At 40.2% G+C, this 26,584-nt stretch overlaps 1 protein-coding gene across 3 annotated transcripts in view; it reads right to left on the bottom strand.

The window, feature by feature from the left end:
* Positions 1-13,527: 13,527 nt before the first annotated feature.
* Positions 13,528-26,584, bottom strand: part of Vapa (VAMP associated protein A) — a 34,979-nt gene continuing 21,922 nt past the window's right edge. Inside the window, exons 5-7 of one of the 3 annotated variants that reach the window (XM_076549762.1) lie at positions 19,451-19,564; positions 15,489-15,662; positions 13,528-14,290 (exon numbers count right to left, since the gene is read on the bottom strand). In XM_076549762.1, the coding sequence (XP_076405877.1) occupies positions 14,132-14,290; positions 15,489-15,662; positions 19,451-19,564 (447 nt within the window). In that variant the 3' untranslated portion in view covers positions 13,528-14,131. Of the gene's footprint in view, positions 14,291-15,488; positions 15,663-19,441; positions 19,565-26,584 lie in introns of all 3 variants that reach the window. The other 2 variants (XM_076549761.1, XM_076549763.1) reach the window with 2 other exon arrangements.

Genomic DNA, 26,584 nt, shown 5'->3' on the forward strand with positions numbered 1-26,584 from the left:
GCTAGGAGACACATCTCTGGGTGGTGCTGTGAGGGGGCTGAAGGGTGGGAGGACAGGACAGACCCTCCCCAGAGTGGGCAGCATCTTCTGGTGACAGGCCAGATCTAGAGGTAAGAAGGAAAAACTGCTCTTTTGCCTGCCTGCCTCGAGTCCTTGCCTGGCGGGTACATCTACCCTGCGGCTGCCATCCTCCACTGATGATGGAGCCCAGCTTCTTCAGCCCTCCAGCCAGACTCAAGGTCAGTGGTTCTCTAGGCCTGCGGGGCCAGCTGGGACTGACGAGGCAGCCATCACCTGACACAAGGTGTTCTTGTGTGGCCATTACCAATCTAGATAAATCTCCATGTAACAAGCTTCTATTGCTTCTGCTCCTCTAGAGAGCTCTACTACAGATGTGCAGACTGGGAGGGAGGGTGCCGGGTCAGCCTTAGCGGGTCACATTGATGGTTACATTGTGCTTATACTAGGAAACTTATACTATACTTATGCTAGCTTCATTCTTGAGATGCAGTGAAGTAGACAGAGCTAACATATCTGCAATATTAATACTAGCTGGTTCCAAGAAAGTAAATGTAGGCATGCATGTACAGGCATAAATGCATCTGTGTGAATGTGTACACCTGTGTGAATGTGCATTGTGATATGCATGTATGTATGTAGTGGTATTTGCTCCACCCATCACCTTGATCTATAAGGCCCCAAAGAGGTGATGCTTCTTGCCTTTGTACGTGACCTCTTGAAAGGGAAGAGGGGTCACATTTCCCTCTTCCTGGCGTGATCAGACGGCCAGGTGCATTCAGTCCTGGACAGAACAGAGGACAACTTGAGCTGTTTAATCAGTTCTGTATTTGTGAGTGTATTTCCTCAATTTATATCTTAATAAATCCCTATGACCATTAAATAGACTCACGTGGTTTGATCTTAACAAGTGGCACCCACATGACAAAAGACCCCACACTCCCCGTGGCTCCTGCCCCCAGCCTCCCAGCAGCTGCAGGAGGTTTGCTTAGAGGCCTCGCTAGCACCTGAGAGCCGCTGGGTTCCAGCTCGAGTCTTAGGGCATCCATATGTGGCTAATGCAGCAGTGACTCTAAGGGCTGTGATCTGTTACAGCAATGGTACACAGATTAGTATTCCTCCAGTCTCAGCAGCGGACCATAAACCAATGCATGCTTCTGGGAACTGTAAGACACCATAAAAAACTGCCAACCATGCAGGCTGTCCATAAACAGAGCACAACAGCTGTCTGGGGGGAAGGAGAGCAAAACAGCTTGACCACACAACCGCCATGACAGGCTGAGCCCCAGACACAGCTTCTGTGACAGGCTTACTGGCAGGTAACACCTAGATCCAGAAAAAGCCATGAGCTGACCCCACTCAGGGAGGGCCTGCATCTAAGGGGAAGTACCTGACATTCCAAACATTCCCTATACCCTAGACAAATGTCAGCCAATCAGGGTCCTGAACCCTGGAAATCCTCTCACCCCAACCTCTGCTATGATAAAAAGAAAAAAAAAACAAAACTCTGCCCCACGTGAGCTCAGGGCTCTCTGCTCTGTATCAAACAGACAGAGGGCCCAAGCTCCAGAGCTTGAAATAAAGGCTGTTTTTACATGCGGGATTTAGTCTCTGTGGTGGTTTTTTGGGGGGTCCCCATGACCTGGGCATAACACTCTGAGCTTGAAAATAAATGCTCTTTTCTTTTACATACGGGATTTGGTCTCTGTGGTGGTCTTTTGTGGATCCCTGCAATTTGGACATAACAGTTGAACTCTTAGAGGTACCAATGGCCCTTACTAACTGACAAACCTGCCTGGCTTGGGAAATGGCCTATGACAAAAGAGAAGCTACAAGCCTTAAAAGAAAAGGGAGAGGAGTCATGTGTTCCCTTTCTTCCTGGTGTGATTGGACGGCCAGGTGCATTCACTCCCAGGCTAACAGAGGATGACTTCAGCTGTTTACTTGGTCTGTATTCCTGAGTGTATTTTCTCAATTTATATCTTTTTTTTTTTTTTTTAAGATTTACTTTATATACAGTGTTTTGCCTGAATATATGCTTGCAGGCCAGAAGAGGGCACCAGATCTCATTATAGATGTTTGTGAGCCACCACGTGGTTGCTGGGATTGAACTCAGGACCTTATGGAAGAGCAGCCAGTGCTCTTAACCACTGAGTCATCTCTCCAGCCCCTCAAATTATTTCTTAATAAATCCCTACTACTCATTAAATAGACTCAGGTGGATTGATCTTAACACATGTATCCATGCAAATATTTATGTTTAAGGTGAATAAGGCAATAAGGCAAAATGTTACTCAGTGAAAATATTTCAGTGTTCAGTATATATGTATATATTTTATATACATATAAAACATTTTTATTATTTCAAGTTTTATTTCAAACTAAAAATGAATTCTTTTAAACATAAGTTAGCTTGTTTATATAATCAAACATGTTGGGTTTTTGTTGTTTTGATTTTTGAGACAGGGTCTCTCCATGTAGCTTTAGCCTCAAGCTCACAGAGATCCACCTGCCTCTGCCTTCTGAGTGCTAGGATTTAGAAAGGCATATACCATGACACCCAGCAAAACATGTTGATTTTTATACTATTAATAGTCATACTAACGGAGAACTGGAGAAATGGCTCAGCAGTTAAGAGCATTAGCTGCTCTTGCAGAGAACCAAGTTCCCAGCACATGGCAGTTCACAACCATCTGTAACTCCAGCTCACAGGAATTGGATGCTCTCTTCTGGCCTCTGACTGACTTGCACTCACATAGGTACATGCATACACATAAATAATATTTTTAAAAGTTACACTGATGTACTTGTGTATACACACATGCACGCACACACACACACACACATTTATGGTAGGCACCTAGGTTTTTAAAGGTTGTCATTATCTTTGGGGAGGAGGCTATTAGAATGTGTTCTGGGGGGGGGTGTGCACACCTTTAATCCCAGCACTTGGGAGGCAGAGGGAGGCAGACTTCTGTGAGTTCGAGACCAGCCTGGGCTACAGTGAGTTCCAGGACAGGCTCCAAAGCTACACAGTGAAACTCTGTCTTGAAAAACCAAAGTGTGTGTGTGTGTGTGTGTGTGTGTGTGTGTGTGTTTCTTACTACATACTTTAATTTCCAAACTTGCCTATAGAATATATCCTTATCCATGGGGGACACCCCAGGACCCGAACAGATGCCTGAAACCAAAGGCAGCACTGGACTCTGCATATGCAGATGCTCACCACCTTGTAACAGTTATATCCTGACAAATCCATCAAGGTTGAAATGTGAACTGAAAATATATTTTGTTAGGATGGAGAGATGGCTCAGTGGTTAAGAGCACTGGCAGCTCTTCCCGAGGTCCTAGGTTCAATTCCCAGCACCCACATGGTAGCTCAAAACTTCCTGTAACTCCAGTTCCAGGGGTTCCCACATCCTCACATAGACATATATTCAGGCAAAATACCAATGCACATAAAATAAAAATTAAGAAATTATTTTTTACAAAGAAATATATTTCGTCAACCTATTGGGGGAAGACCATAGCTTAGCCTTCATTAAACACGCTCAGGACTCCAGCACTTGTCTACAGTTGGGCAAAATCAACTCATACCGCACCATCAGGAAGGTGGCAGTAAGGCAAGCTGGCCTGAACCCAGGACTGCAGCTCCCGGGGGATGCCCAGCGGCCCTGCTCTTCCCGTCTAAGCCTTGCAGCCCCCTTTGTGCCGCTCTTGTTCTTTGGGGCCATTTTGGCTAAATAAGCACTTGTGGGCGTTGTGCCCAGATTGCAGGGACCAAATCCATAGGCAAAAGCAAAGTCTTTATTTCAAGCTCGAGCTTGGATTCTCCATCTGTCTGACACAGCGGTAAGAGCGGAGTGCTGAACCTCGGTAGGGTAGGGTTTTTATCAAAGCAGTGGTTGGGGTGAGGAGATTTCCAGGGTTCAGGACCCTGATTGGCTGACATTTGTCTAGGGCTATCTTGGTGAAAGAGGAATAGGTATGTGCTGGACTCAGGACATCTAATCTTACCTAACAGTTGGAATGTTTGGGATGTCAGGTACTTCCTCTTAGATGCTGGCCCATCCCTGGGTGGTGTCAGCTTGTGGCTTTTTCCTGGAACTACAGAATGCTATCAGCCAGTAAACTGAAACTCAGGCCTACTTTTTAGCTGGTTTTTATTAAGTCTGTCATGGCAGCTGTGTGGCTAAGCTGTCTTGGGTCCCACAGTCTTATAGCTGAGGCCCACTAACTGCCTCTAATGGGCATATAGTGTGTACAACACAGACACGCTAGACAAAGGGTGACTCGCATCCCAGTGTGGGCAGAATGGATGGCATAAGGTTTCATCATGCTACATAAACCTTCACAGAGCTTTTAAACTTAGTTTATTCTAGAATGTTCTATGGTGGTATTTTATTTGTACTAAAATGTGATTTTAATTGTATGTTAATAAATAAAGTTGCCCTGGGGTCAGAGCTATTAGAGTCATAGCAAGAGCGTGGTAGTTAGAAGAGCTAGGTAGATTTCTGTGTGTTCAGGGATACAGCCAGCATTGGAGACATACGCCTTTAAGACCTGGGGGGGCGGTACTTACAGGCAGTGACGAGGCAGTCATGTGTTTGGGTTTACAACCAATGAGAAGGCAGAACAGAAAGACTATTTAAAGACAGACACACAGGAAGTAGCTCTCTCTCGGGGAAGCTAGGAGCACTACAGGAGGTAAGATTTTAGCTCTGAGCTCTGACCTCTCAGCTTTCTCTTTTACATTGGTTCTGTGTTTCTTATTTTAATAAGACGGTTGGTGACATCTACAATGTTCCATTTCATATTCCTGGAGAACTGGCTAATAGAAGTGAGAAACAAAACCTCCTAACAGTGGACTAGTGTGATCTAACGCTACCTTCGTGTTCAGGAATCACTAATCAAATGCACACATGCGCTTGCTGACCTTGACCTTGATATCCTCCCTATGCTAATTCCCTGCCGGGTTCCACCCTCCTGAATGCTTAAGGGAAGTTCCTTGTCTGTGTATCCTGCATAATGGGCATTAACAGTTTCAATGCAAGATTGTAAAACATCCGGGAACTTCTGTCCTCCAGGGTTCTCCCATTGTGCTGTAAGCCTGTATTTAAGACCTCTTCCCTCCTTCAATAAACAGCATTCGGCAGTCCAAAAAAAAAAAAAGAAGGGTGCACATTTGTAACAGGCAATACTACATTCCCAAAAGAATGCCTCTCAAAGTATTTTACATTTTCTAGATTAATGTCACTCTTCACCGCTAAGTTATAGGTTTTTAATTCTGGTAACACCCTGCCTATACAATTGAAAAAGTAAAAATATAATTTTAAAACTATTAAGTCTTTGCAACCACACAGATTAGCAGAAAAGTGTAAAACTCAGAAGTGTTGGCCAGCACAATGACAGTGGGTAAAAGTGCTGGCCACACAATCCCTAGCCTCACGGTAGAACTGCTCCCAAATGTGGTCCTCTGGCCTGTACACATGGGCCCTGGCACATGAACATCCTCATTCTCACACATATATAACAGAATAAAATAAAAAGAATGTACTCTTTAAAATGAAAAAGCTTGCACCTTGGAATGGCTTCATAAGCTACTCAAGAGCTCATGACGAGTCAAGGGAATGGTTGAAATCCAAATTAAGACTTGTTGATGCTCAAAATCTAGGACGGTTATCCCTGCTGCCTCTCTGCAGGTGCTCACTGGCATTTACTTTTAACTTAAATAGCCACACAACTCCCCACTTCTTTTGTCCACCTATCAATGCTGACAGTTAGTTCGCCTCTATTCTAAGCTCTGCCTTTTCTGAAAGGCTGAATCCAGGCTTCTTGAATGTTGAGCACACACTACCACTGGGCTACATGCCCAGCTCAGAGGTGTACTTCTTTGCAGCTGAGATGGAGCGAAATAAACTACCCAAAGCCAAAGCTAGTAAAACAAGAAAGTCAGAGCTGCAACTTATTTTCCTTCCAACCTTAGGTCAGAGCAGAAGACTTCCTTCCCAACATAATCACTCAGACTTAGTATTTGAAGTTCTATGCTAACTATCATTGGTATAATACTATTCACACTAACTGGGTGGCAAGCAAACTATACAGCCTGAATTTCAATAACCCAAATTCTGAAATCACACTGTGACCAATCTCAAGCTTTCAACCACAAGCCCTGCTACGTAATAAACATACTTTAGGTACATTATTCCTTGATTTGAGATTTTCAAAACCCAATCATTTTAACTCTATACTCCTTAGTGAATGAGACCAAAGGAAGTCCTCAACTCACTCTTGCTGAACTGAACATCAAGCCAAGTCCTCCATGCCACTCCAACCTCCCTTTTGTCAAAAGTAGAATTGTAAAGCAATTTTGGAACCAAGAATCTAGTCTACCACAGTAAGCTTATACAAATCAGCTGCTCCATGTTCTCAGCTGTGCTCCAACTTTAAATACAAACATGGCATCCAAGACTCTAGGATAGAGCGCCTCTCCGGCTCTCCCACCTGACACCTGTTCTGTTACATGAGTTGGACATCCTGGGCTCTGATGACTAGGCACTTCCTGGCAATTGGATCCCTGTCTCAGCCAGTGTTCCTATTGCTGTGATGAAACACTGTTATCCAAGGAAGATGGGGAGGAGAGGAGTTTATCCAACTTACAGATCTACTGAGGCAAACCAAGGCAGCAACTAAAATCTGGCAGGAACCTGGAGCAGGAGTTGATGCAGAGGCCAAGGAGGGGTGCTGCTTACTGGCTTGCTCAGCCTGCTTTCTTATAGAACCCAGGACCACCAGCCCAGGGATAACATCATCCACCATGGGCTAGGCCATCCAACACTAATAACTAAGAAAATGCCCTACAGGCTTGCCTACAGACAGATCTTATGGAGGCATGTTCTCAATTGAGGATCCCTCCTCTCAGATGACTCTTAGCTTTTGTCAATTTGACATGAAACTGCCCAGAACAATTCCCCTACACCGACTTATTTCAGTAGGGAATAATCTTACCATATCCCTAACACCACCCTTACTGAGCATAGGGAGAACCCAGTAACAATGCAGTAATATCTAAACTAATATGAATGAATACCAGATGATAATACACAACAGCATGAACTTAGGGCCACTGTAGGCAAAATCATGTCTCAAACCTTGAATTTTCTAATAATTTGATTTTCATGCCATTTCATTTTGTAAAACCTAAGACACCCACACACCACCCACCTGTAGACACACACAGAGGCCTAATGGAGTCACATTAAAAAAAAAAAATCACATCCATGCTTGTGCCCTCTCCTTTTTGTAATTGTTTTTCTTCTAAACAACACATACCTATAATATAGACATTATCAGGTCCAAAGGAAACTCCACTCTCCCCAGTTCAGGTGGGTTTAGACAAAAACCGGCAGTCCTTAGGAACTACCAAATTTCTTTTTTTTGTTTTTGTTTTTGTTTTTTCGAGACAGAGTTTCTCTGTGTAGCTTTGCGCCTTTCCTGGGACTCACTTGGTAGCCCAGGCTGGCCTCAAACTCACAGAGATCCGCCTGGCTCTGCCTCCTGAGTACTGGGATTAAAGGCGTGCGCCACCACCGCCCGGCAGGAACTACCAAATTTCTTATCACTGGCCAAAGGGGAGAATGGCTGTCTGTGGTGACTACTAATATACCAAAGCACACACTTGGCCCCCTCAGTAACGTAAGGAGCTGTTACACATTTCAGAGCCCATAGGGCATCCCGGTTCTTCTCATCCCACCCCTTCCTTACTCCATCATGGGCTTCCCAACCCCCAGGTTCTCATTCTAACCCTGGTATTTCAGTCCTGCACTCCAAGGCCTCTCGTCTTCCTCCGTTTAGCCTCTCTTGGTCCTCTTCTGTCTTCTTCCCTCCCTCTCCCCTCTCCTCTCCTGGCCAGGCCGAATCTGCTGGCCACGTTCAGTCTACTACTTTCTCTGCTCTGGAGTCTTCCAGATGCCTCTGCCTGTTCTCTCCATCTTATCTACAGTAACAAACCTCCACTTACCCATACCTTGGAGTGGCCATGTCCTCGGTTGATACAGACATGTATTAGCACTTTGGGGGGTGGGGTTGATCAACTGTCCTGACCAGCCTTCCTAGAGATATTCAGTAGAAAGCTAAGCTGTCTACAGTGGGATCAACATCTGTGCCGAAAGTGTGGCAAAGCCCCACATCCAACAGACCTTGTGTCCACATCAGGCACTGGCTGAATCAACAGGTTTCAGGATGTGGCAGGGACTACATACTGGAACCACTTCAGTTCTAACCTTGGCAGCAAGGGAAAACACGCCCAACACTTCAAGGGCATTGTTTGGGCTGAAAATAAACTGGACAAGTAAGGGACACACTTACGTGACAACTCAAAACCTGACTACCACACTGTCCTAATGGCAATGACACACAGAAACCCTGACATAATGAATTCATACACCTCAGGCTAACAGTCTGAAGGAAACAACAGGGAAGAGCATAAAGGCTTTCATAATACTGGCCCCTAAAAGCTCTAAAGCAAATATGAAAAATGGTAAAAGCTGAGGAAAACTTTAAAAGGAAAAAAGTAAATTAAAGCAAATGAGGAAGGAAACAGAATTCTGAAGCCATCAGTTCACATTCTTCTCATAGCACTGGAATGGAAAATGCACATTCTTCTCATACCACTGGAATGGAAAATGCACAGTGCAAATGTATTAACTTCACTCTCTACTGCCATCTAGTGTACTTTTTAGGAGTAAGAAATCAAAGTATTGGATGGAAAGAATTGTCTATTTAAATAACTTAAGCATTATCTGTTGGAGACCTATGAGTACCTCCCCTATTCACCTTAAGATGCAGATATTATTAACACAAGCTTTGGCATTTCATCAACCTATGTTTAAGAGAACCTTTAAGCATACTCATCAATGAGGACAAGTTTCTTACCAACCTACTTACCTCCTGGAATTCCCACTCCGCCACCTTCCATAAAAGGAGCCATTTCACCCAATTCAAAATTGCAATTTTTTAACTCTGAACTATTAGTGGGGAAGGGTTGCACATGTGCAGAAGGGCAGGACAACTTCTGAGGAGCTGGTTCCCCTCCCATCTCGTGTGGATTCTGGATATAAAGCTCAGATCATCAGGTGTGCTTGGCAAGCACTGTACCTACCCAGCCACTTCACCAGTCTCCAGACTGAGACTTCTACTGAGGCATCCCTTCATCAGCAAACAGATTTTTGTTAAGAAACTGACTTCCTAAAACATACAAGCCTCCCCCATCAATGATTTTCTAGAGACCCAAATGGATTCCTTTTTTTTCCTTCAGAAGGATCATAATTCACTTATTTGGTAAACATGCTCACTAAATTTTAAGTTTCATAAACTCTGCCTTATGACAAAAGTACCTCAAACCCCAAATACTTGGCAAAAATGGCGGAGGAAGGGGAGGTCAAACACCCTTTCAACTCCCAAGAGTTAATCCATTTATCTTTGACATTATAAAAATCAGCAATATACTTGGAATTACAATAGCAGACAAAATAAGTTAATCACAACTATATTCAAACCTTTTCTGAGCCTAACTTCTACCTAGTTAGGAAACCTGACTGCTCCAACGTGAAACAGATCTCTCAAGTAGTAAGTACACTTCGCTTGCCTTCAGAGCTCATTTCATGTAGTTTCAAGTAACTTTTAGGCAGCATCCTTAATGGCCTGTACGACTTTGATAGAGACTAATTTATCCTATCAAGAATGTTGACTACAAACTCATTAAAGCCATCACTTGGTTTAAAAGCAGCATAGGGGTTCCTGCATGCTGAGCACACCTGGAACACTCACCTCCTCTGGCCTCTTATTTTGGGAAGAGGTTCTCATTGAACCATCAGTGGAGACACAAAATCACTACAACTTACTTTAAGCTCATAAAAGTTCTGGGTTTTGTTTTATTTTGCACTGATAGTTTACATTTGCAAATTAAAAACCTCTACTAACAACCTGCACTTTAGAACTATGGCATATGTACGAAATAATATTTAAAGTAACTTCCAGCTTCCTTTTTGAAAAGAAAAGTAACTTCATAGTTTCTTACACGTAGGAACTGGAAACCAAGAAACAGTTAAAAGAAATATAACTGAAAGGTATAATTTGATCTACAGGACAATACAGTGTGCCACCATGAAATGTTCACATCCTTAAGCAAAATAATGTCCTCAAGTTTTTCCAGGAAAGCAGAAAAATAGTTGTATATAACTTCTGGCTTTCTTAGTATGAGCAACATGATAAAGTTAAGTCAAATGTGTAGAATTAATGGTGGGCTGCATACTTCATTTTTATATTTTGAGTGCTTAAAAATATACACATTTCTGCAATCAGAAATGTATGAGGATTATTTACAAGTAATTTCTCTAGGAATCAATGTTTAAACTTCCCACCAGCACCAACCCCTAGATGACTAGGCATTCATTCCCAAGATGCCACGGTTGATGCCAGGTGTGGCTTCTCCTCACATACTATCAAATACAGGCTGAAAACTCAGCTGCTCGCATAGCCTACTAAAAACTAGTAAGCATGAGACTGTTCAAGTATGTTTTTAATGTGAAAAGGAAAATGACATTTCACTACAACTGTCCATACATTTTAACTTCTTGAGGCTAAAAAAAATAAAGACCATTTATTCAGGTTCGACTGTATTTTTAAAAAAAAGTCAGCAGGCATTGGTGGCGCACACCTTTAATCCCAGCACTCGGGAAGCAGAGGCAGGAGGATCTCTGTGAGTTCAAGACTAGTCTGGTCTACAGTGCAAAATCCAGGACAGGCACCAAAGCTACACAGAAAAACCCTGTCTCAAACAACCAAAAAAAAAAAAAAAAAAAAAAAAAAAAAGAAGTAGTATTTTTCCCTAACAAAGATCAGATTTAAAAATCCATGAACACACCAGAGTCACTCAACAAGATCTTGCAGAGCTCCTGGGAAACTTGTGTGATATTTCTAAAGAGGCCAATCACAATTGGAGAGTGCTTTTTGATCTTGCTAAAAGGTCAAATTTTTGTTTGCTTTTGACTTGCTAAAACCTGCCCACGTGGAGTATTTTCACAAGTAACAGACAAAAGTCACGCCAACACCACCACCATCAAGAAAATCCCAAGACACCTGAAGAAAAATTCTAAGTATTGTTGGACTAGAATTTGTGAGCTTACATTTTTCTCCAAGTGTCTTTGTTAAGGTAGCACAGCATATACTCAGAACACAATTCCTTCTTGCAAATACAAGAATGAGCAAAATGAAGGTACACTGGTTAAAGAAAAACAGAGGGACTGTAGTGCATTTGGTGTCATGTGTAAGGCCTTTCTAGACTGCAATTTCAGTGTTAGCTCTAATATTTTCCTTGTTTACATACATAAACCAAAAACTCTAACATGTATTATCTGTCAATAGAGCTGGACTTCTTTCCAAGTAGAACTTGGTAAGAAAATAATCTGATCACATTTCTCAGAGCAATTAAAAAAAACAAAAAGTCAGGTGTCCTATAGAATCAGAGCCATCTCCTAAGAAAGGCAGTTAAGAGGCCCGTGTTTATTTTCAAAAGATGCTACATGGACTATAATCTACCTCAAAACCAAGCACTAGATAATGTACTTTGTAAAGCATACAATGTACTTTACACCCATCACCATCAATGGGATAGACACTGCAGCCTCAACACTAAAACATACACATCAGATTCAACAGCAGCCCGTACTCTCATGGTATAAAGTCTCTATTACTAACACTGTTCAAATTCAAATGCTTTACTTTTTTACACCTACAATCAGGAAAGCAGACTTCTGGTTTTACCTGTCTCTAAGAGCCTGTGAGACACCGGTGAAGTTCTCCTCAGCCCTTTCTAAGGCTTCAGACTCCTCAACTACAAAACGGAGGGACTAAGAAACAGAACTAAATTACAGGGAACATTTCCATAAAACAGGATTTTTTTTTTCCTTTAAAAAGTAATTTAAGCAATACCAAGCTTGAACTTATCACCAATGGTCATTTTAAACCAAGGAGGTGCTGATTCTGTACTTATGGGATGAAAATATAAGATTTTTATCATGCTTTTCCAGTTGCGGGGAGGGAGCGTACTGTGGCAGTACTGCATACAGCAACAAGGACATTACTTGCAGAAGCAAGCTAGTAACAGCTAAGCATTACCTTCTGGTTTGCTTTTTGTTGTTTTTACAGTTAACTCGTACATAAGCAGGGCGTTTTATTAAAAGTTATCATACAATATAACAATACATCATATATAACCCAAGAAATCAAGACAACCTAAATACTTGAGAACACTTCACTTTCATAAAATGCGCACTGACTTGTAACATACTTCACTGCACATTAAGCCCCACCACCTAATTTCTTTTCCAAGAGAATACAACTTTTACAAAACCAACACCTAGTTTTGAGAATACAGATTCACCTGTAATAAAATACATTCAGTTGAAAACAGGATATACTTTCTGATTCTAAAATTGCTTATTTCAATATGAATAATGTAAATTAAGACCCAAGACTAAGGTTCAGGGAAGCATTAGTCTATATACAATGACCTTTCAAATTCCACTGTGTTTCACATGGCTAACAGACTAATCTGCAAAAAAATAAAAATAAAAAAGTTTTGATTTTCAAAATATTAATCCCCAAAGTTTGCTGAGTAATACTAATTTCTATAACAGAAAAACAACAATTGTTTTTAGTATTATTAAGAAATATAGCCGGGCGGTGGTGGCGCACGCCTTTAATCCCAGCACTCGGGAGGCAGAGCCAGGCGGATCTCTGTGAGTTCGAGGCCAGCCTGGTCTCCATAGCGAGTTCCAGGAAAGGCGCAAAGCTACACAGAGAAACCCTGTCTCGAAAAACCAAAAAAAAAAAAAAGAAATACATTGCCAGGTGGTAGCAGCACACACCTTTAATCCCAGCAAAGGTAAGGCGGAGTTCAAGGCCAGCCTGATCTACAAAGCAAGTTCCAGGACAGCCAGGACTGTTATACAGAGAAATCCTGTCTCAAAAAAACAAAAACTAAATACATACATACATTATAAAGCAGAAGTATGTAAAGTACTTAAAATTCAGAAGAATTAAGTCCTCTTTTAGAATACAGCTTTAAAAAAAAAAATGAAACCCTGGAAAAAAATGGAGTAAACTGAACAATGATATATAGTCCACTGGCATACATGAAAGTCACTAAAATTATAGCAATTTTGTATTTCTTAAAATCAATTTGGTCTTCCAAAATACCTGCATTAGCTTGAAATTCTATTCATTAATAAAAACAGACTGAAGACTTTTAAGTTACAAATAATGAAGTACTGGGAAGTTTCACACAAGAAAAAAGTGTGCATTATAAAGTCCCATTTCTGCACAGTAGACTTTCCGGCCGCCCCAGCCCGCCCCAGCCCACCCCAGCCCACCCCAGCCCACCCCAGCCCACCCCAGCCCACCCCAGCCCGCCCCAGCCCCAATGACATGGCAGACACAAACAGGCTATCCGAGCAAGAATCTGTTAACAGTTTTATTTTTTTTATGTTAAATACCATGGGACAGGATTGTAAGGATGAAAAACTCAGTCAACAAACTGCCTCACAAGGGATAAGAAAAATTCTGCCATGATATTAGCAAAGGTAAAGGAGAAAATTTACACAGTAAGAGGCACCATTTCCCCACAGAAAACCTCTTGGCATTTCCTGAATGAGTGAGATTAGCAATCTAAATAAATCATATTTCAAGAGGTAACAGCAACAGATAAAATTTAAAGGGATTATTAAAATAACATTTACAAGACTGAACAATTCTTGAACTCTTATTAAAACCACAAAGAAAGAACAATTCTTTATTTATGAATTTCATAAAGGACTGAATGTGCAACTGACATCTGCTAGTGATGATCTGATAATATACAGTTTGTCCAGGAGCCGAACAGTTTGTTTTTATTGTGTTTTCTAACCGTAAGAGATCATTAAAGGCAAAGCCTATATGACGCTGTACACACAAAAAATGGTCACCGCGGGCCATACTACCAATGAAATGGTAGGTAAACAAATCTTTTTCTGGTCGAGAGAAAAAAAAGAAACAGCACTCTGCATGCTTCACTCTACAAGATGAATTTCCCTAGAAAGAATCCGATGAAAATGGCTGCAATTACAACCAGAAGAGAAGGAAGAGGACTGGTGACGTTATCTCTGAAGGATACAGCTGAGGTGGGTCCTGGTTTATCCGAATGTGCTACCTTTCGAAGCCTTAGGCCTTCATCCTGCAGGAAAATACACATAAGAGATTTTTAAACAGGTGAGTGCTGGAGTTAAAAGTTCCTACAAACTGTAGGAGGTCAGTAGATGCGTATGGCTAGGAATAGAACAGAATTAACTGCTGTCTACCTTGAACCTGTGGACTTGGGACAAATTCTACAACTGGATAGAAGTGATAGCTGAGTAATTCTATAACTCCGCCTGAACAGTCATCACAATCAGTGCGTTCATGTGATGTAAATTACACCTCAATAACACTGACTTTTAAAACAGAAGCTGAGGCGTGTACTCCTATGAAACCATGTAAGCTTACCTCCAATACGCCCATGGTATTTGACATCAGCCAGAGACTAGCAATAGCACACTACTTGGCAGGTTCACTGACTCAATACAACTTGAAAACTCACATGGCAGACACACACTGCTTCTTCGTGTTAAAGTGCCTCACTTACTCCATGTAAAAGAAGAAGCTGCTCCCTTCTTACTCAATGGTTTCACGTAGCCCTAAGTTTAAGTTTCTGATAGTCCTACATTTTTAGATGTTTCTTAGGAGAAACTCCTAAGAAAGCAAGTTTCTCAAAGCAGGTGGTTGTTATGACAGTATGTGTCATGTGGTCTGGGGTAATTACAGACACCATTCCTCAACCACACTTACACAGCATCTCCAACTTCACTACAGTTCAATTTACTATTCTGATATTAGGGTAGCGTGAAAAGTGATACACATCATTGCCAGCTGTACTCAATTCCACTCCAGACATGTGCTGTATCCTCTGAGCATCACACTATTGCTCCTAGCCAGCCACAGGATCCCAGTGCTAGCATGGTGCGGAGTTAAGCTATGCTAGAACGTTTAAAAGGTTATATGCATTAGGTGCATTTTCAACTTGGGATGTCTTCGCCTTCCAATGGGTTTATCAGGAATATAATCCTATCAAAAGTCAAAATATATCTGACCACTAACTAAAATATACCTATTTCACTTCCATTACTGGATTTTCAGAAACTTCGTTTCTTTAGTCTTAAGCTAATTATCTTCAGGTAGTAAGAGCAATCAAATGAGTTAAATAAAAAATAATTAGCAACAAGATTAAATATAAACATACAGAGACTGCTAAAAGATACTAACACATTCTTTGTACCTTCATTCCATGAACTCATTTTCAACCAAGAAAACTTACTCTCAGGTCCAAGAAAACTTACTCTCAGGTGTCGGTTTTCTTCTGACAGCTTCATCATTTCTCCCTGAAGTCTCTTACATTCTTCCATCAGTTTCCTTGTTTCCGTATCATTGAGCGAAACACTATGTGGTTTTGGCAGGGGTCCATCTTGTTTGGATGCATTCAGTGGAACAGCTTTGCTAGGTTCCATATCATTCTGTATTTCAAAGATAATGGGAATCTTTAACTAAAAACATTTATGGATTTTAACTAATAAAAATCTAAACTCTACATCTTTCTAAAATGTCCTAAAAAGGTGACAAGTTTCAACTAATTATTAAGACTCTACTAGTACCAAATATGGTCATATGTAGACATTTTCAATGGAATATGTCAATAAATACCAGCAGTTATTACATAAATAAAATAAGCAGCCTATTTCCTCTACTCCTGTACCCTTGGTACTTACCTTAACATAGCACTTAAAATGTCATAATAATTTATCTTTTACATTATTTCCTCCAGAATTTCAAAAGCTGGGAGAACAGCCATTTCTCTTTATTATTTACCCCTAAACACGTGCTTTGACCAACACTAGTCAGTCCAGGAAAATACGCTGAATGACTAACTCCAGGTAATTTTCAATGGTCTGATTCTACAATCAAACGAGGTTTTAGAAATTGGAAGTTATAGGACAGCCTCATAATCATTCCAACAAAATTTGCAGCTGCCTAAGAACATAGAGCCAAAAACAATCTAATGTCTACTAATGGAATAAAGTAACTAAAAAATACAAATATTGAAAGGGAAACAGCAAACAAAGAGATCACTGCAATGAATGGAGGAAGCTATCTGTGGTCTTCAAATTGTTAAGATTATCCAATTAGTGTGATTCATTGTGGTATACTCTTTAAGAAGTAACGTAAGACAACTTTCAAAACTGCAAGGTCCAAATTCATCCTTGTGACTAAGCCTGTGATCCAAACCGTTTCCTTCATCCCAACGTCATTTATGCCACCACATACTGTAATAGCATCAATATAAAGTCATTTTCATTTTTGATTTTTAACTTAAAATTTTTTAGAAGGTTTAGAAGGTTAAGTCAGTAATAGAGCATTTGCTAACAAGTTTTATCCAGATATAAACTGCTAATCAAGGCATTTATAAAATTAAATTTCATGACACTGCATAGTAGTCATTTGTACCAAGATCTGGGCGGTGCATAACCATTCTGGCTGCCAGTGGGGCTGCAATGGTTAACAGTGTCAACTAGACAGATCTAGGGTAAACTGTAAACAAACCTCTGTGAGAACCTGTAAACTTTCTATACTGGGTTAAGTGAGGTGGACTACAGACCCTGAATGTGAGTAGCACCATTGCAGGGGCTAGGTCCTGAACAGAACAAAAAGAAAGAACTGAGCACCAGCACTAACGGCTGTTTCCTGCCTACAGATGCAACATATCAGCTACCACTGCCAGACCAGACTGTTCCTCAAACTATAAGCAAAAATCAAATTTTCTTCCTAAAGATGCCCATGCCAGTACTTTGTGAAAACAAGGGGTTCTAATGCACAACACTGACCTGCCAGCAGACTGTCTTTTCAAGTTTGACATTTGAGAAGGGGAGCTGACTTCAAAGATGAAGAGATGCTTACCTCAATTTGCTCTGAGCTTCTCTTGCTGACACTATTCTTTCCCATAATCTCTCCAAAGCCCAACCAAGCTCACCTCTAATATAAAAAATCTGGACCTGATATATTTTACTAAAATATTTATTCTATTTTTTTCTTGACAATAAAATTTACTTCAAACTGAGTTTTCAAACCCCATCCTGCATAATTCAACTTGACTTTCAAAAAGGAAGACACATGCCTCCCTCAGTAAAGCAGGCAATATTCACCAACAGGCAAATACAAAGTCCTCAAGTGTTGCTTAAGAACTAAGAAAGGGCTGAGCAAAGCATTTGCCTCACACACATAAGATCATAGGCCCAATTCCCAGTACTGGGGCAAAAATAATTGAGAGAAAAATCATACTGTTAGCCCAGTGTTAACTACAGAATGATATAGAGGAAGCTAATAGTGTGTGTGTGGGGGGGGGGGATTCTAATGACTTCAATAAAAAATTTCAATTCTCAAAAAATTTTTATGTGGGGTGCAGTGCACACCTTTAATCCCAGCAGATGGAGGACAGGACCATGAAATACGCAAAATAGAAAGATTCAACATGCTATGACTCTTACCAACCAATAGTAACATTTCCTTAACACCTCAATGTGTGTCAAGACAACATACCAGTTTATGTTATACACTGTCCACTAGTTTACATTCCTTTGCCTGTCTGCAGTGGCCCCATCAGGATTTCCACTTTAATAACTGTGTGGGGGCAATTAGAAAGGAGGTAGGCACTAGACACAGAAAGCAAAGGTGAACTCTACGGCAGAGCAAGTATTTGCAATGAAGCTCTGAGAAGAGAGGAACTAAAGAACATTCTTCTATCACTATTTTGAGTGAAGGGTGTCAATACATAAAGATGGTATACAGCTAAACTATGACTATACTGTCAGAATTAAAGTTTTAATTTGTAAGTTGAAATATCTGAAAAACAATGTTCTCTGGAATTTTTTCTTCCTACTCCAACAGCAAATGTATGGTTTCTCTAGGCCCATGATCACCAAAAATAAATAATTCCAAATTATAAAGCCAAACAGAATTAGAAATTTAGAGAATTGGTTGGTTGGTTGGTTTCTTTGTTTGTAACAGGCCTCACCACTAGCTATGTAGACCAGGCTGGCCCTGAACTCACCAAGAGCTCTGCCTTCCTCTGCCTCCATAGTGCTGGGATTAAAGGTGTGCACCACTGCACCAATACACTCAGCTAATAAAAGGTATTTTTAAAGCCTTCTTAGGGGGCTAGAGATGGTACAGTGGTTAAAAAACACTGGCTGATCTTCCAGAAGACCTGGGTGTGACTTCTAGCACCAACATGGTGGCTCACAACTAACTATCTGTAACTGGTTCCAGGGGATCTGATATCCTCTTCTGACCTCTATTGGCCCAAGGCACACGTGGTGTATAAACACACAACATGTAGACTAAACACCCACACACATAAACTTAAATTTTAAAGCCTTATTATATGCATATCCTCTTCTATGCCAAATCAAAGTATAAGAACGTATAGCATTTAACTATTAATCTTAATAATATTTCTGAACTTTCCAGTAAGTAATAAATGCTAACAAGAATTACACAGAACCCATTCAACCAGCAAACTCAGTTACCCTAACCTTATTAGCATTCAAGCACATACATGCAGAGTTAAATTATGGCCTCATTTTTAGCCATGATTTTAAAAAAGTCCCAGCACTGCAGGTAAACAATGACAGTTATAAAGGTTACTATTCTTGTATTTTTTCTTTCCTACAAACACAAATGCTTGTTGAAAAGCATTGCTTCCTAGCTCCTACCTACTATATATCTGCTATGCTAATTCAAACAAGCTACAAATTCAATGTTCAGCTTATGCTCCCCAAAGCTCATTCACGGGAAAAATTACACCAATTTGATATTGTTCACTTACTTATATCCACTCAACGCCTGTGACTCTACTGATGATTGTTTCAGAACTTGTCAATTCTACTGTCATTTTAAACACAGTCTAAAATGTAAGTTCTGGGGATGGAGAAGCTCGGCCAGTACACTGAGCCCGCAGGAAGCCCTGGGCTCTACCCCCAGCACAGAACCAGGTGCAGTAGCTCACACCTGCAATCTAAGGACTTCTCGTAGAGGCAGGAGGATAAGAAGTTGAAGGTCATCCTTGGCTACACAGTGAGTGAGCTGAGAAGCCAATCTAGGTAACATGAGATCGAGTCTGGGGAAAAAAAATTAATCCTAACTATTTATTATCACACTCAATAGTACTCATCTGCTTAGGTATCTACATTAACTTACTAACACTAGTAGACTCCTACTTCTGTTAGCTCCTATGACAAACCTGCTTCACCTCTTTTAGTTCCCTGGGGTCACTCTTCGTGTGATAACTGGCAGGTGTTGCAACTGTATTGCTGACGCTGCTCATTGAAGTGACAGTTGAAGCAATCCCTGGTGGAGTTTTACCCTGAGGTAGCATGGGAAAAATATTCTCAGATTCATACCAAACTCATTTCTCCTGTATGATATTGGGAACGACTAACAAATAGCGTTAGCCTGTAAAACACTGACATCTTATTCCATAAAAATAATGCATCAGAAACAGAACATCAAATCAAAACAACATTTCTGAACTAGCTTTTCATATCTCTCACACAAACTTAGGTATGGCCTTTTGCACACCTTCACTTAGAAACTATGTATATATTTAAAAAAAAAAAACTCACACTTGTCATTATCTAAAAAATATTCAGTTTCGTGTTCTCTTACCTTTGATAACACTTAACGGGAAAAATTTTCCCCTTAAAGCTAAAAAATGCTAATGATTTGTAATCGTCTCTTATACTCAGGGACCCTGTTACCTCCCAAATACACACCAGCCAATAAAAAACCCAGAGATTCATGTAACACTCTGGTTAGCCTACCAAAACTCCACAGTTCCCTACTTACCTTTCAAATTCTCTTACTATAGTTAAAAAACAGTAACTCAAAAATTTTGGCACAAAATAATACTTAATAGACATCCAACTTATTCTGTCTCAACAAAAAGAGCATGTATTTTGAAATACAGAATGCCTTTGTAAAAAGGCTCCTGAACTCCTGCTCCATTCAGTCCCCTTGTCGTCATTAAAGTTTTTGTAGAAAATAGTTTACTATCAGATGTTACATAGAGGGCAATACACTAAGTACATACACTTAACTAATCTGGAAAATATCAAGTAGAGTTAAGGCTTTAAATGGTTTTTAAAATTCAAATTCAGTCTGAATAGGTTATAAAAGATCAAAAACAATGTAGCCTCCTTCCATCCTGTTAGTAGTAACAGGAACTAAGTCAGGTGTGGTGGCTATTAAGGAGACTGATTCTGGCTCACAATGTACATATACAGACACAGACTTCTCCAGTGTCATACACGAAATGAGGACAATGCAAACTCCACAGGCCACAATACAGTCACATACTGAACTGCAGTCGTTACCAGCAACTTAATTAAAAAACTGCATCATATTTTGCTTAAGTTAATTCATTAAATAAACCAGAACCAGGGTGTATCTTTGTGGTAGAGTGCCTACGTAGGATGCTGCAGGACCAGAGTTCCATTTCCAACCCCACTGAATAAATATAAATAAGTCAATTTACTGTGTCACAAGACTACAAACTGAAACTATTTGGTTCTATACTATATATTCTAATAAATATACACTACCAGCATACTTCTTTGTAACATTTTTGTTGATGTTGCACATTTGGAAATGTATTGAGTGTTCATCTTTACTTAGTTCGTGCAAGATGATTAACAAAACCATACCTGAAGTAAACTGACAAAACCCCATCTAGGCATCAGATTATTTTGACTTCCAAAAACACAAATCTTATACTAAACCTAAGACAGACACACAGAAAGGGGTAGGTAATTTTAGTAAAAACCTAAAAAGAAATTAATATCAAGACACTGACATTTAGAACCTTCATCAACTTCATTTATACATAATACTGAACAGGGCATTATCAACAAAGTCTTATTTCCAAAGAGTAATATGGACAAGGTGTTTTGTGTGTATACTTCTAGGGAGTTAAAAAAGCGTTTAAGCACCAAAAAACTTTCATTTTATTTCAGGTCACGTGATAAAGGATGAGATGCACCATTAAACTAAACCCCTGACAGGACATACATGTGACCAAATGGACTGTATCCTCATAGATGACACTAATTAACATTTCTTTACAATCTGCAGGTGAATAGCAACAGCAGAATGAGCTTAAGAGAGAACTGTATTTCCAAAAATATTCTTCAAACACTTGCAGAAGTTAACTGTTCTCCAGCCGAGTTCCCGTGGTGATGGGATCTAACACAGGACTACTGGTATGATAAACCTGCCTGCCACCTACCCACTAAGTTACATCCTCATCACATCTCATCTTGTATGTGAATCTTGAAATGGAAATTCTAACATGTGAAAATACCCACCAACTATCAGAAGGGCTCACTCCTAAACTACAAGCACTCAAGATGCCAAGACAAGAGGACTACCACAAGCGTGAGGACAGCCTGCCTGCTCACACAGCGAGTTCCGTACCATCCTGGGACAGAGACCCTGCCTTCTAAAACAAAACAAAAATTTAATAGCAGGCTAAGGACCATCAGAGTAACAATTTCAATACTGATGTCAAAACAATACTTCAGGAGGTCTATGTAAGGATCTGCTACACAGTAATTAATGCCCTGTCTTAAAGTCATTGTCTATCTAGCGCCCAGACTGTCAACCTGACTGAAAGGATCCAAAGTTTTGTTTGGTTTAGTTTTGTAGACAAGGTACCTTGTAGCATAGGCTGACCCAGAACTCATAGCAATCCTCCTGCTTCCACTTTCAAAGTACTGGGATTATAGAGATGAGCAGCCAGTGCCACACTTCCAAAGTTTAAGGAATGATCCTAAGTCTGGGCCTTTTGCTTGGTCATGTTATATATCAAAAAAGTTCCTGAAAGGGTAGAGAGATTGCTAAGGGTGGTTAAGAATACCAGCTGCTCTTCCGAAGGACCAGGGTTAGATTCCCAGTAGCCCATGGTAGCTCCCAACCACCTGTAATTCTAGTTCCAGGAGACTGAATGCCCTCTTGTGGCCTCTGTGGATACCAAGTACACAGGTAGTGCATGAAGGCAATCATGCATACAGTTAAAATAGTTTGTTTTTTAGAAGAAAGTTCCTAAGTCAGTTGTGACTGATGTAATAACTGGTCAAAATACTGAGAACATGTGACTGTCAAATGCTAACCCACACAGGACATAGAGAGCATCCTCTCCACAGCTCTAGGAAAAACACACGGGGGAAAAAATGTTAATGCTGGAAGAAGGGGAGCGCAGTGTGAAGCTCTGACTTCCCAGCAGGACACACACGTGACATTCTTCAATTCACAGCAGCTGTGACTACCTACACAAGAGATCCACAGGACTGAGCCTGCCAAAATCCATCACAGAAAGCTGCAGAGCTCATGGAGCCCCACACCATCCCGAGGATTTACACTCAGTTAACTGTTGCTGAGGAAGGAGAGACACTTTTCTTGGTTGATCATTATGAAGGTGAACATAGCCCTGTAAACAAAATGGCACCCATCCTCCTATCATCACCTTAATGAAAAAGGCATGAAAGCACAAGTAGGACCAGTTGGATAAAGAACAGGAACTAATGAGTGGGCAGAGGAAAAAAGAGGTAATGGAGATGAGTATGATCAAAACATATAATGTACATGTATGAACATAAACAATGAAACCTATTATGTACAACTCAGATACGTAATTAAAAATGAAGGTTACTAGTGGTTACTTGAGTCACAATGGCTCAAGAACCATCCTGAAGAGCCTTCTATCTACCAATCTAATAATGTAGTTATGGCAGCTCACAACTGACTCAGTTTCCCAGTTTGAATCTGAAGTCTATTCTGAGTCAACAGAGTTCAAGCTTGTTTGCTCAAGGACTGTGAGAATGTTCTGATTAGTCCACAGAGTCTCCTTGAAGGGCTGTGAGAAAGTCCTGATTAGCCCACAAGAAGGAACACACTATCTAGCTAGACACAGGCTGCTGGTGCCAGCCGGAGGTACATCGAGATACAAAATGAAACTGCCTGCTCCTTGACGCAGGCAGGATAGATAATTGTTGAATGCCTGTGCTGTGCATTGTTCTACCTCTGTCCTTCAAGACTTTATAAGCTGGCTGTGAAATAAACTTGGGGCTGTCCGGCATTGACCAGCAGACCTCTCGACTCTTGTCTGTCTTCTTCATTGTCTCTACAACCCACATGCCTTTACCCAGCTACCCAGCTGACTGTCGGCAGGCTCTGACATGTAGTAATTGTATGACATCAGAGCACAAATGCTTATTTGAATGTGTGTGCATGAGAGAGAGACAGAGGTGTATTCACAGGTTCATATATGTGCATGTGACATGCACATGGAAACCCAAGGCTGAGGTTGAGTGTCTTCCTCAATCTCTTTCCACCCTATTTTTCAAGAGGCCTCTCCCTGAACCTGGGCTTCACCAATTCAGCAAGGATGGAGTCAGTGAGCTCCAGGAATCTGTCTCCTCTCTAGTGGGAGTCAGTAGAGACAACTCCAGTGCTGAAGTTACAGACACACACAGCACCTGTTGTGCTTTTTATATGAGTGCTAGGGATTCAAACTCAGGTCTCAGTACCTGAAAGCACTATACCAACTTAGCCATCTCCCCAGCTTCTAAAGGCATGAATTATACTTTGTATGTATACTAATCCATTATATATAATTATATTGCAAGTAAAGGAGGGGAGGGGAGACAGAAAATGGAAGTAAAGCTTATATATCACCAGAGCAGAGATATGCTTGTAAATAGGAGGAAAACCATAAAGTTGAAAAGGTGACACACAGGGAGATCCAAGAGGAAAAGGGGGTAAATATGATCAAAATACAATGGATACGTGTATGAAATTTTCAATATATATTTTTTACAATAACTGTTAACTAAGCCAGGCATGGTAACAGACAATCACAGCAGACCGGTCTCTGTGAGTTACAGGCCAGCCTGGTCTACATAGTGAGTTCCAGGACAGTCAGGGCTATGTAGAGACCCTGTCTTTAAATAAAAACAAACAAACAAAAAAAAGTAATGATAAAACAGTTTATAACCTGCCTTTGTAAACTGTTATTAGATGAAAATCACTCACCTAAATGCTGTAGCTGAACTTTAATGCTATGCACTTCACCAAAAACATCTACAACCACCACCAAAAACAAATCTAAATTTGATCAAGCTTCTAGGATCCAACTTCCAATAAGAAATAGTAGACAAAGAAACTATGTAACACGAGAATGCTATCATACAAACCTATCATGTGGAGGACTAGAGAGATGTCTCTGGTTAAGAAGAGTTGCTGCTCTTCCCCAGGACCAAGTGGTTCACAACTGTCTGTAACTCTAGCTCCAGGGGATCCAACACCCTATTCTGACTTCTGCAGGTACTCACAAGCACATGGCAAACACATACACAAATAAATAAATATCTTAAAAAACAAGCCTAGCATGCAGCAAAGTCTATAGGCAAACCTAGTTCATGTATTACTTTTAGAAGAGCAAAGCAAAAAGGAAGCCACTAAATTAAAGAAATAAATCATCTGCATTGTTTGGATTTCCTTTTCATTTCAATTCAAACAGACTACAAAAAAGGACATTTTAATGACATCTGAAGGACAAATCTGAATGCTGCTTGGACAGCTTAATGAATGTGAGTGAACATATTAAAATTTAAATGTATAATATGAAAACATCAGAACTCTTCAGCTGATCTTTAAGTCCTTAGAATTACACATGTTAATGAATAAAATCAAATGTCTAGGATGTGTCTTAAAATTATACATAAAGCCAAGCATGGTGGCAGCTTTTGATGCCAGCATTGGGAAGCTGAGGCTCCAGGAAAAATAACCAATTCTCTGGGCTACAAAGATGACAAGTAAAATCCAAGGGTTTATGACCTAGCAATTATAAAAGCTGGTCATGGACTCATAGTGAGTGTATACCCCTCTTTCTAATGTATATCATTTTCTGTCTAATGCCTAGTTTAAAACAAAAACAAGAAGCTTTATAGCAGATGCTCCAATTTAATATACAACAAATATAAGTAGTCCAAATAACAGGAAGACATTCTGCTAACTTATGGAGGTTCAGGATCTGACAGTGTCGAGGAATACTCTGATGTTACTAACCAGCCTATGGGTGATAAGTACCTATTCTAGAAAGAATCCAGCCACAAACTACTGTTCTACTTCACAGCAGAGAAACTGAGAGGATTCACTTAGTATCTGATCAAGGGGTAAAATGGGTCCCCAGTGCTTTCTTCCATAGCTGTGGGCTGGCTTCTCTGGTATGTCCATATGCCTGTTCCTCCTCATGGTCTGGAAAACAAGCTCAACTGCCTATCAATTTCTTGCTGGCTTGCAAAGCAGTAAGAACCTCTCTGAATCACATTAATACCTAGGCTCTAACTTCCTCAGACTTAATTTTTCAGTCTTGTCCAATATCCAGAGTATAATGGATAACACCCAATGAAAGATAAACAGATCTGTGTTTAATAAACTATTATAAGATAATAGTAAAAACAAAACCCTCAAGTGAAATAACCTCCAAATGTAATTTTAAAGTAATGTCAATCCATATAAATTTATTACTTTGTTATTAAATATAAAAAGCAATGGAGACTATTAAACATTTTTGAACCAACAAAAAGAAAAAGGAAACGAATATGGAAAAGTACAAACACCACACTTTTTACTCTTGGCTATTATAACTCAGATTCACTTAAAAGGATGTATTGAAAATTCAGTGAGTTATTTGCTCAATACCTAATTAACATTCAAGAGCATCTTCATTTCAGCTTTCTTAAATATAGTTTACTTTTGAACAGAGCAAATATGTTACTAGATCAAAGCAAGAATCATGTGAGACTATAAACCATATTATATCAATTATATTTACCCACATTATTTTATATATTTCAACACACATAAAAACAATCCCTCCTACAAACCATAAGAAAAACTTCAAATCCACAAGGCTGAAGAGATAGCTCGTCAAGTGATTAAGAGCACAGGACCTTGGTTCCATCTCCAGCACACACCCACATAACAGCTCACAGCCACCTCTAACACCTGTTCCAGGGGAATCCTCACCCACTTCTAACTGAGGGCACCAGCACACAAGTGGTGCACAGACACACATGAAAGCAAAGTAACCACATGCATACAATAAAATTCTTAAATCAGAAAGAAGACAGGAATAAAGTAACCACACCCACCCAACAGACCACAGGCCACTGGTCTGCTTTTACTAAACACATCTATCCCTCAAGCCACAAAAGCGTAACTGTTTAATACTAATCAATAAACAAAACAAACCATTTACTAAAAAATAAAACTGAATTTAATCAAAAAACAAAAAGTCAAAATATTTTACAAAGGCTAAACTGTT

The sequence above is a fragment of the Peromyscus maniculatus genome, chromosome 13, assembly GCF_049852395.1.
Source record: "Peromyscus maniculatus bairdii isolate BWxNUB_F1_BW_parent chromosome 13, HU_Pman_BW_mat_3.1, whole genome shotgun sequence".
Taxonomy (NCBI): Eukaryota; Metazoa; Chordata; class Mammalia; order Rodentia; family Cricetidae; genus Peromyscus; species Peromyscus maniculatus.